We start from the raw sequence: 11,960 nt of genomic DNA on the forward strand, positions 1-11,960 counted from the left end.
GTGTCTGACATTGCACACCACTTTCACACATACATACTGCTACCCATAACTGTGATTTCATTTTTGTTCACAAAGATAATTAGTGCCAGACGACTAGATGTTGAAAGGTTGCCTGCAAATACCCGGCATTAATATAACAAACGTGAGAATGTGCATATTGTTTGCAGGGATGTCTTTAAATACAGGAGCCTTAAAAAAAAAGAAAGCTGCCTTTCTTTCAACATCAACAAAGTGGCCTAATACTGTCAAGGGAGGGGGTGGCAAAGCTTAAGTATTCCTGTCTAAGTGTTAGCTATATCCATCCACCGCTTATCCTTTTTGAGGGTTGCGGGTGGGTGGGGGTGCTGAAGCCAATCCCAGCTGACACTGTGCGAGAGGCGGGGTAGACCCTGACCAGGTCGCCAGCCACAGTCACAGGGCCAACATACAGAGACCATTCACACTCACACCGATATGGACACTGATTACAATGACACTATAGTGTTACGGTGAACTAGTCAAGGATGCATGTGTGTGTTAGGTAGGTTGGTAGGTAGGTAGATTGATTGATTGATTGATTGATTGATTGATTGATTGATTGATAGACTTATATAAATATTATAATATAAATAAGAATGTACTGCCCTTCAATGTGCATTGATAAATAGATATTTTTACAGTATAAATTATATAATAACATATATTTGTGGCTTGGAATTTTGTTTTTTAAATGTTGATTAATCACAGTAAAATAATAATCTCAGCAGTACAGGCCATTTCCAGGTTCCTCCAGACAAATCATGACTGAGATTATCATACAAATGCTTCGTAGGTAAAATGAGGCTGTGGGATGAGTGCGCCCCCTGGTGGATTTATGAAGATACAACATCCTTCTCACACAGACCGGTTGTTGTGGTTTGTTTGTTCGCACTATTTAACCCCGAATGTGCAGAGAAATCACGTCGAGTTGCCGTATCATTCGAGCCGTGTCGTTCCGTGTTAAATCTGCTCCGCCACAGCACTACTGCTGTTTGTGGCCCAGTGTACTTTTCTCCTCCAACGGTAGAGGGCAGCATAAGAAGATGCCAACCCGGTTAGGGAGGAAGAAGAGACCCGGAGGAGGTAGCTGCCAGTGGTGGAGACATGTCAGGGAACGCTCAGTAATGCTAACGCCGTAGAAGTGAGGGAGTTGTCCAAAAGTGTCCTGAAGCTTAAAGGAGAGGTTTTAGCGCACGGATCCTCGCCAGCCGGCCTGAGGAGAGGGTCGGCAAACCCCCACGGACCTGTGATAACTAACTACGAGTCAACTAGCGTTAGCTGACAGGCTAGCCGGGGAGCTCTCGATAAAAAAAAAAAAGTAACGCCAGGGCTCGTTTCCTACAGTCATGTCTTCGGCCGGGGACTTCGGAAACCCTCTGAGGAAATTCAAGTTGGTCTTTCTTGGAGAACAGAGCGGTGAGTCTGACGTTGAACAGTTTGTGGGATGTCGAATGTGAATGGGGGGAAGACGTGGCTAGCACCAGAGTTTGATAGCTTGCTCGGGATGATAACCAGTTAGCCAGCTAACGTTAGCAGGGTAAGGTTAAACTTGGCACAGGGAAAGCGTTGCGACACTGTGACTTGTTGCCTGCTGCGTGTCCACACTGGGTTCAGAGGGAGGCATCTCACTTACTGTCAGATAATACATGTCTGTCAGCTAGCTCGCTAACATAACATTAGCAGCTAGTAGAAAGTTACAAGTGTCAATTAAGTGGAGAAGCTGCTTATACTTAATACTCGTAGCTAAAGTACTTTCCATGTAATTGCATTAGATGTATTTACTAAGTAGATACTGCAGTTACAGGCCAGGTTACGGTATTTGCTGCTGTGTGTGTAGAAGAATGCTACACACACTCAATCTCGGTTAAGGTCCACAGTGATATTACAGTGATGACACAGATCACTTTGTCTACCCTGAGGGATGCATCCCAATTACCAAACCTGCCTGGTGACATTCCTGTACTATCCCTAACTACAGGCCCTGTCCCAAACCGAACACAGGCTGTACTTGTGTTGAATGAAGGAAGAAGAGAGGGGCAGTGAAATCGTCAAGTTGTTATTTAAAAATGCAAATGTCTGCACCAGTTTATATAAATAGTTCCAAACAGTGCGTCTATGGTTTTTTCCCCCACAGACTCCATTGTTGTCTGGGTGTGTGGGGCATGTCAGAACAAATCAGAGCAGCTAAACTAAATTTGGGCCTTTTGGATGACCCAGCAACAAGCACTCATTTTGTATGATCCTTTATCCCAACTGTGAAAGCTTATATTGTTTATCCTAAATTTTCTCAATGTACATAACCTTTTGGGATTGTTTTGGTGTCTGGTGACGTGAGGCCAGGCTGTGCTTTGGTTTTAAAATAGTTTGTGACAAGCCGTGACACAAATGATGGCGCTCATAGTGATGAGGACCTTTTGGTTTGGACAATATCAATTATGTATGTAGTACCAGCATCTATGCTGATCCAGCTGATCTGATCGGTGCATCCCTAGTATAGAAACAGAATGAGGTAGTGTAGAAAAAGTGACAGTTACCTTTGACAGTAAATGTCTACAGGTATTGTGTTGGCTTTTGACTACACAGCTGTGTTTCCATTTAGCCTTGTAAACAGCAGTGTTGGCTGTGGCCATGTCATCACCGCTTGCTGCACACTGTAACTGATCATGTAACCCGAGCTGAGCCAAACAGCCTGATGCTGGGAAGCTCAGTCCAGGTACTCGATACAATAGGTATGTGTCTCTGTAGTGAGTCTACTTCTATATATCACCAAGGTTGAAAGTAAATGTATGAACGCTGCCATGTTTAGAGAATGCGGTGTAGGACATTATAGGTTCATATCATAGATATGGAGCACCAAAAATCCTCAAAGTTGGGGTTGGACACAGCAAGACAAAACACTTTTAGAAGGGAGGAGACTGAGGCGCCTTGTTTTCAACCCTTCCCATCTCTCTACATTCCTCAACCCTTTGACTTCTCCTTTTACACTTGAATTGATCATGTACCACACCCCTTCATGGAAAAGAGCTTTCAGAGGGGAGCAGCAGGGCTTGTGTAACACGCTGCTCTCAGCCACAGTCTTCTTAATCTGTGGCTCACTGTATACAATTTTAATGTTGCACTTAATGTTGCTACTTGTTAATTTAACAGCTTTGTGTATTTAGTAGATAGATGGTATCAATTCTTAGATGCTATTTGCTAACAAGTCATGCAGAACATAAGCAAATTCAGACCCCAGTGGCTATAATTCATACTTTAGATTTGAGAAAATGTTCACACATCTAATCAAACAACTTCACAAAAATATGTCTTGGCTATTAAAAACAATATAGCATTTTGTACCCTTCACAATTATTTTGTTAATGTCTTGGATTTTAATTAGCTTCCGTTTGTTCTTTCTACCAACTAGAATGGTAGAAAGATATTAGTTTGCTAAATATGGCAGATTTTTTTAAATCAAGATCCACAAATTAAAAACTGAGGAAAAAGGCAAAAATGTTTCACAATGTTAATGAAAGTGGAGAAAAAAATTCCTGGATCCGCCCCCTGATCAGATTTGCGCCAAAATTTGATCTTCAGTTTGTCAGTCAATAGAAAATAATTATTTTGATAGTTGGTTTAATAGTTTATCAAACAAAAAAATGCCATATAACCGCTGGTTCCAGTCTTTCAAATGTTAGAGTGTTGCTTTTCTGTGTTTTATTTGATTATAAATTGAATTTCTTATGGGTTTTGGATTGTTGACCAGATAAACAAGCAATGTGAATATTGAAACTCTGGCTCATAGACATTACAAAGAGTCCTTTTCACTGTTTTCCTATATTTTATTGGCTAAACAACTAATCAGTCAAGTCACTCCCTTAAAAGAATAACCTATGGAGAATGGAATCAATGCATCAATCGCCTATAAAATATAATCATTAGTCTCTGTCTTTTTTGTGATAACAACACACAATAGCACATAGCAACTGATCAGAACACATTGCACCATTACACTATTAATTCTGTTTTTTGTTTTGTATTTTTCAGTGGGAAAGACTTCGCTGATCACCAGGTTCATGTATGACAGCTTCGACAACACTTACCAAGTGAGACGAACACCTCCACTGGATTTAATTACCAATTTAAAAAGTCCACATTATCTTAATATTACCAGTTATGTTAATTCAATCATGTCTGTGAATATTGAACTTTTTCTTACCCATTTTTCAGGCCACAATAGGAATAGATTTCCTGTCAAAAACGATGTACCTTGAAGACAGAACAGTAAGTTTAATTCTCATCACTAATAGTCTTAAATCAATGGATGAAGAATGGGGAAACTGTCTGTGAGGTGTTAGGAATGTGAAGGGGCACTTACATACTGACTTCTAACAAGATTTTTTGTTTGTATTTGGTAACAGTTTAGTTCCATTCTTTTTAGAAAAAACACACTTCCCTCCTAGTGTGAGCTGGATGGCGTTCTACCTGGACCGTCGTCTGTTTCTCTGTTTGTTTCCTCCCTCAACTCAAGTTTTCCTCCTCTCCTTCCTACCCCTCCATCTACTCTCTCCATTCCTGTTTTGAAATTAAACCCCTTACTTGATCAGGAGAGGAGGTTTGATGACAAGTTGAAGGGTGATTATTTATTTCTCCCCCACGTGCCCAGACAGCTCGCTCTTTCTGGTGGTCATTCACTACCTGCATGCACTACGCTTTCTCTGTCTTCTCCCATGCGTCTGACTTCATTTAGTTTTCTTTCAATTTGCTTTTATGTCACCATAACTTACCTCATTTCTGACCTCGGTTTTTGTTGTTTTGTTTTCATCCCTTCTGTTCTTTTATGTTTCTCTTCTTTTATTTCTCCTACCATTCCTTTTACCCCTCCTCTCCCACAGATCAGGTTGCAGTTGTGGGACACGGCAGGTCAAGAGCGGTTTCGTAGCCTCATCCCGAGTTACATCAGAGACTCAGCTGCTGCTGTCGTAGTGTACGACATCACAAGTAGGTGGACTTCCTGTGCATCCCCCTGTCCTCTGTTATATGTCAATATTATGATTTTTTTTTTTAATATTCAGAAACAAAATTGGTGTCAAATCCACTTAAATTCTAACTATAACAAGCAAAGTTTTGTTTTATAATGCGATGTAACCAAACATTTATTAATAAAATTGTTGTAATTCCATATTTATACATCAGACTTGGGCAAGATTTATACAATTCATAGTTGCACTTTATTGCAGGAACACTGTTAAGCTGTTTTCAGACATGAACTGAAAAGTCCTTAAAATTGGGTCCAGACTTTGTTCCAACTTTGCCTTTTTAAATATAAAGAACCCAGCAGTCCGGTCAGACTCGTTCACAACAACACGTTTTTTTTTTTTCAGCTTTCTGTGCTTTTGTGGTGATCACATGTTTTTCTTGACAACACATTGACACTAGCGTGGGCCCTTATAACTAAAAGCTCTCGAATCTCCTTAACATCCCGTGTTTACATCTTCTTTTGCATCTGCTTTGTGTGTGACACATCTTTTTTATCCCGAGATATTTGTATTCTTTTTGCTTGTCATCAACGCGCCCACCCGCTCACACTGAATCCAGATAAAGTACTGCTGTTTTCTCACCTGGGCTGATTTGGACATTATCCAGAATTTCTACTAGAGGGCTTGCAGGAGAAACTCCGGAGAATGTCGACAGCACCTGACTCAGACCTTTGCATTCTTACATAAAGCCTCTCTAATTTCAGGAGATTATCTGGAATTCACTGCATGTCTGAAATCTGCTGGATATTGATGATCTGCTTACTGTTTCGTCCTCATCCATCTTTTTCTTAGATGTCAATTCCTTCCAGCAAACAACAAAATGGATTGATGATGTGAGAACAGAGAGAGGAAGTGATGTCATCATCATGTTGGTGGGAAACAAGACAGACCTTGCAGACAAAAGGTAAGCCCCCCCCCAGTGCTAAAGGGCTCTCTCCATTAAGAGCATACTAATGAAGCCATCGATTGTAACTGCTGGCCAGTCAATACTGTGTTCTGCGGCCCCTCCTGAGACAGCATTCAATCAGAGGAAATTATCTCTGCCCTTTGTGGTTGTCAAAGCTGTCACTGACTGTTTTTTGACCGCTAGATGCCTTCTTTTGTTTGTTTCATCCCATGGAATGAATCGTCGAACCCACTACAAACATTAGATGTGAAGTTATCTGCCCTTTGCAGTTAAATTGTAAAGGTTTTCTTTTAATTATATCTGGTAGAGTTTGGTATGACATGTCACGTTTTTATTTTGTTGCATTGATCTTCTACATCTTTTCCTGACTTTAAATATCTACTTTTGTCAAACTCATCTCTTTTTGTTTAAAGATACTGGTTTGATATTTAACCAAGCAAGTTCATACGTTCACTGATAGTTGTCAGTAGTGATGTGTAATTACTTTCAGTATGAAAGTGTCTTCTGTCTGATCCTATTAATCCACCTGTTTAATGAATTTGCATTTGTATTTTGCTGTGCATCTTTTAACCCCCTTATCTACCACAGGCAAGTATCTATTGAAGAGGGTGAGCGGAAAGCCAAAGAACTAAATGTAATGTTTATTGAGACTAGTGCGAAAGCAGGCTACAACGTAAAGCAGGTAAGATTGTGTGTGAGTCGTGCTCTGTAGTCCTGCTGCAGATGCTGCCATCTTAGCTCCACCTCCAAAGGTCATCTGTCCAAATAAAATTGACTCGATGTTCCAGGATCTTAAAGTCATTTTTGTCAATTTTGTTTTTATTTCTTATTTATTTGTACAGCAAATAAGGAGCTAGAACCAGCAGCTGCTTCGGTGAAACATTTAGTACGAACATCTTCTGTCCAAAGAAAAATAACCTTACCAGCACTATAGCTAACTTTAACTTTTGGAGATGCTGGTAGCAGATTTGGTCCCTGTTGTACAGAGCCATGCTGCAATTTCTCTCGTTTCCAGTTTTTATCTAAGCAAAGCTAATTAGGCTGACAGTTACAGCTACTGATTTATCATACAAACAAGGGAGTGGTAGTAGTTACTACTCTGCTTCTCTTCCTGTTTTGTAGCTCAGCTGACACAATTACCAGCCGCAATGTCTATCTGGAAACTTTTGGTCTTGAGCAAAGGTGACAGTAACAGCAGGAAGGGGCACGACTTGTTAACCTACTTCAATGTAATCTCTGTGTGTGTGTGTGTGTGTGTGTGTGTGTGTGTGTGTGTGTGTGTGTGTGTGTGTGTGTGTGTGTGTGTGTGTGTGTGTGTGTGTGTGTGTGTGTGTGTGTGTGTGTGTGTGTGTGTGTGTGTGTGTGTGGTGACGTGACTCGTGGGCCATTACAGACAGATAACCACAGAGGAGGGAGAACAGAGAGCGAAAGAGATGAATGTTCTGTTTATTGAAACAAGTGCAAAGACAGGCTACAATGTCAAACAGGTAGAGAGAGTGCGCCTTTTTGTGTGTGTGTTCGTAGTGCTCATGCTCAGATCGGCTTCTGTTTCACACGCATGCGTGCGTGAAGGTGTGCTTTAAGCCTCAGCTCCGTCCAATCATGTCTGGATTTGTTTTTCAAGCTCTCTCCCACTGGGTTCAAGTAATTCATTTTATTGGCCAAACTGAGATCGTACAGATCAAACAATCCTAGAGGTGGGTCAGGGTTTGCAAACCAATAATCCTCACTCCACTGATGACCACAGTAACAGTGTTTATGTTGCTGTGAAAACTGCATGTGATTAAGTCTGGCTCTACGTGATGCTGCTTAAGCTGAGTTCACACAACACGGCTTTCAAAGTTGTCTGATCACTGTGCAGTTCACACTACGCGACTTGGTGTCTTGTGATCAAGAGTCTTGCAGTCTTTGTGAGTTCACACCACACAAGTGACTGGCGACGGGAGGGGATCACACACACTACACAATCGTTCACCAGGAGAAACCCCCAGCCAGTATTTCTGGTCTCCAAACTACGTTCTATCACAAAAATACATGTGAGAAGAGTCAAAGTAAGTCTGACACATCCTCCTGCTGTTCTATGTCATCCTGCTACAGAATGACACATTTAGCTGGAGGAGAGGTGAAACGCTTCAGTGGTCATAACAGTTGTAAAGAATAGAGAGTAGCTCAGGATGCATCTTTCTGTCCAAACCCATTTAAGCCCAAGAGAACCTGAACCCTACAGACATTCAGTTTTTTCTGTCTGAACCCGAACTGAGCCGATGCAGACAATACAAGCTCCACTGAGTTTGTGTCACCTTTCCACACACATGGTTATTGCTTGATTTCCCCTGATTACAGGAATCAGGAAGCTGGCATTTGTGCAGTGTGAACTAGGCTTCAGCAATGGAGCAAGCATGTTGAGCATCATCATGCATTCAGCGCACTTTTCTGTGTTCATGTGAATCCGTCAATCACTTACAAATTCAGCTCTTATCACTGGAAGGTCTCAGTAATGCTCAGTTACATCCTCTTTTCAAGCCACTTATGGCCTCACAGTTGCTGCTGAATTCAAATCAGATTTTGCAAAGCTCTGTTGGGCTTCTTCCTCTGTGTGAGCTTTAAGTCGTCCTTGTGCTAAATCATGTGTCGGGAACATACACAGCACAGTATCTAGCAGCTGTGACTACATTTCCTGGTCTGACTGAAAACATCTGGTTGTCTTTCCCTCCAGCTTTTCCGTCGTGTGGCAGCAGCCCTCCCTGGAATGGATAACACGCAGGACAAGAGTAGAGAGGACAGTATCCTTTATGTTGGTGTCGGTGTCTGTCAAACCAGAAGAGAGTCGGAGGTCTCCTTTCTCTCTCATGTCATGTGGATGGTCCATACCAGGATGAAACTCTATATTGTTGTTTAACCCATGTGTATTTTCAGATTTATTTAATCTATGAGGACACATATTGCTTTCAAATTCCCTTACTGATTTACTAAACATCATCGTAAAGGCATAGTGCACCAAAAAATATAAAATAGATGCTAACTAAAAGGGTTGTTTAGGATGCTCCTATGGATTCACAGCAGTAAGTTGTGTTACTCTGTAAATACACTGTTCACACTGAAATAGATGACATGTAGGAGTGGGTATTTCAACCCCCCCAGAATGTATCTGTAGCGCAGAAAATTTTATCGAGTTGAATATTTTCTTGTTAGCTTATTCTTTAATCTGATGGTTTCTGACTAAAGTCAACATTGTCCAATATTTCTTTAAAACAACAATACGTTTCAATCCTAACTTCCAGCCCTACTGTTAGTGTCCACAAATTGGCAACCTATCCCTCAAATAACACTTAATTTATTGTATAACCAACATGCTCAAAATGGTGAGGTGTGCACTAGTGTGTCTTCCTCAAAACTCGAAGGGAAAATCAAGTCAGGTCATGTTTAAAGCTTCCAAGGCACCTGGAAGTATAAGACAGTCAAAATACAATCTACAATAGGTAGCTACACTGCTCATATAGCCTTTTAGTGCTCATCAAGAAACCCTGTTATTTGTCTTTTTATAATATAATTAGTGTAAGGGATGGTTTAATGTTCTGCAAATAACCTCCTCATTTATCTTTTATACTAGGAACTTGACCGTTTATACATTAACTTTGGTCTGGAAATCTGTTTAGTTTTTGTTAGTTTTGCTTGTTTATAACAATAATGTATATTTTTCAGTCATATTTTTCTTGTGCTGTCATGTTCTTTAACTCCTAAACTCTTCAGTGATTGACATTAAGCTGGAGAAGCCGCCAGAACAACCCGTCAGTGAAGGAGGCTGTTCCTGCTAATGTCGGCCAGTGTCGCAACTAAATAATTCTATTTACTGGCTTTTTCCTCACACTGAGTCAGTTCTTCTGCATCTACGCTCTTCACTACACCCGCCTCTGTGCCCCAGAAAGATAACACTACATCCATTATCCTCGCCCATCCTGGAAAACTCATCTGGATGCTCTAAAAGTCATAAATCGGTTAAATTGAATATTTGCACTGAGACGCATACATTGAGACAGACCGTTTACTGAGCTCCTGCTCGCTGTCATTTCAGATTAAATGACCTTTTGAACCAAACTGAAAGAATGTATGTGTTTGAGAGTGAGAATATTCTTTATAAAGTTCAATATTGCTTTAAGCTTAATAAGCATAATGTGGCTGTTGTGTCCATTTGTTCACATTATTTGTGCCGTTGCAATTGATTGGAAAAGATGCATTTATGAATTGTGTTCAACAAATTGTTTATTTAACTGACTGGAATAATATATGGCAAAGTGAATCAACATATTTGGAAAATCAAAGTGTTGACAGGTTTGCAGTTTACAAACACACACAAGGCAGCCATGAGCTTATTGTAAAGTGAGTTTTTGCTTTGAGGTGCTTTTACTAGCAGATTCACTTATCTCCTAACATGCACCAGCGCGATTTGACACTGAAACCACACGAGCACACGCCACTGCATGGTAACAAACACAAGCACAAACACACAGCACCTTCTACAAGAGCTACACTAACACAACACCATCCACATTACCGTCCTTCCTCTCTCCTCACACTTGTCCCTTGAGTTATTTGACTGGCTTCCATTTTCATTTACCTTTTTATTCAGATCGAGATTATTATTTTTTGAGGACTGCAGCGAGCATAGATTATAACTATTTCTTTGATGATAGTGTTTGAGGAGGATTTTCTTATATATTAAGAATTATAATCATAAAACCCACCATAAGCATTAGATGTGGAGATATTTGCCTTTTTGGAATTTAATTGTAGAGGTTTCCCCCGGCTTTTGGTTTATATAGTTTGGTATGACATTTTACGAACAAATAAAAGATTTTGATTTCTTTTGCTTGTTTTAATTTAAGTTCTTTTGTCATTGATCTTTTTTTGTTAGTGATTATTCTACATGTGTATTTAATCCACAATGACTTGTAATATTTATTTCTGTTGGATTCATGTTTCTTTTTTATGGCTGTTAATATCTTCACTTTTGCTACGAGCCCTGATTCACTAATAAAATGTGCATCCATCTGGACCACCATTAACAGAATCAGTAGAGAGCGCCTGCTGTTCCTTCCACCACTTTTAGATGGCAATTTGATCATCCTGATAATACTGTGCAATTTTTGTGTAAACACATGGAAGAGAGTCTGATTTGTAAAGTAGTCTTTAATGTTGCTGTCTGGTATGGTTTTAAATGAAAGAATAAAAACACTTGTCACAGCTGCTGAAATGCATTTCTCATTACCTCCACCAAGAAGGTCGTGTTTTCACCCCTTTCTGTTTGTTTGTAAGAATGATTACAATTTGGTCTCAGAATCCCGTATGGGTCTGAAAAAGAAGCCAATACATTTTTGGGCGGAGCCAGTGATTCTTTTGTAACTTTCTTTAACATTGTGATATAAAGCATTCTCCAACATTTTCCTTTATTTTTCATTCAATTCATTGATCTTGATGAAAAAATAATCAGGCATGTTTAGGGGACTGGTTTTTGAGTGTGTGTAATTTGCTGTTGGTCTGTCTTCAGCCTTGGCTTCAGTGGCAAAGCAACCAAGTGTGAACCACATACAATCAGAGCAAGGCTTGAAACGTGTGGCTATGGTCATGCAGCAGAATGATTTTATAACTGTAGTTCACTGTGCTGCAGGTACTTCTGTATTTGCTGGTGCTTGATTAACAGGCTAATTGGACTGCAGACATTTCAACTTGTCCCTGCAGGTAAAGCTCGGGTGAAACTAATGGCAGTAAAGATGGCGCTAAATTGTGCCATGCCTCAGCACACCTAAATGGGATTCAGCCATTATTCATGTGCAAGTATCTACCAGAGTCTGGTGTGGCATTAGTATTCATAGGAAGAGAAATGTTGGGACAATCATAGTCACATATATGAACCTGATGCAGGGCTGTGTTGCAAGACACCCCCAGAGACTGAGGCTTCCAAAACCACATGTTCACTGCATGTTGATTTGTGTGTCATTTTAATAATTGCTCATTTTAAT

At 40.3% G+C, this 11,960-nt stretch overlaps 1 protein-coding gene across 3 annotated transcripts; it reads left to right on the forward strand.

Moving 5' to 3' along the window:
• Window positions 1–1,004: 1,004 nt before the first annotated feature.
• LOC117774001 (ras-related protein Rab-6A) lies at window positions 1,005–11,189 on the forward strand. Of its 3 annotated transcripts, XR_004616006.1 has the most exons (9): window positions 1,005–1,434; window positions 4,045–4,103; window positions 4,228–4,281; window positions 4,893–4,998; window positions 5,829–5,940; window positions 6,532–6,625; window positions 7,337–7,430; window positions 8,660–8,726; window positions 9,694–11,189. XR_004616006.1 is itself a non-coding variant. In XM_034605983.1 (8 exons), the coding sequence occupies exons 1-8, from the start codon at window positions 1,365–1,367 to the stop codon at window positions 9,756–9,758; spliced, it is 627 nt and encodes a 208-aa protein (XP_034461874.1). In that variant the 5' UTR covers window positions 1,009–1,364; the 3' UTR covers window positions 9,759–11,189. The 3 variants fall into 3 exon arrangements, 2 of the variants coding, with proteins under 2 accessions (XP_034461874.1, XP_034461873.1); XM_034605983.1 differs by lacking the exon at window positions 7,337–7,430 and having other exon boundaries at window positions 1,009–1,434; XM_034605982.1 differs by lacking the exon at window positions 6,532–6,625 and having other exon boundaries at window positions 1,009–1,434.
• Window positions 11,190–11,960: the final 771 nt, after the last annotated feature.

This window comes from Hippoglossus hippoglossus, chromosome 14 (genome assembly GCF_009819705.1).
Source record: "Hippoglossus hippoglossus isolate fHipHip1 chromosome 14, fHipHip1.pri, whole genome shotgun sequence".
Classification (NCBI taxonomy): domain Eukaryota; kingdom Metazoa; phylum Chordata; class Actinopteri; order Pleuronectiformes; family Pleuronectidae; genus Hippoglossus; species Hippoglossus hippoglossus.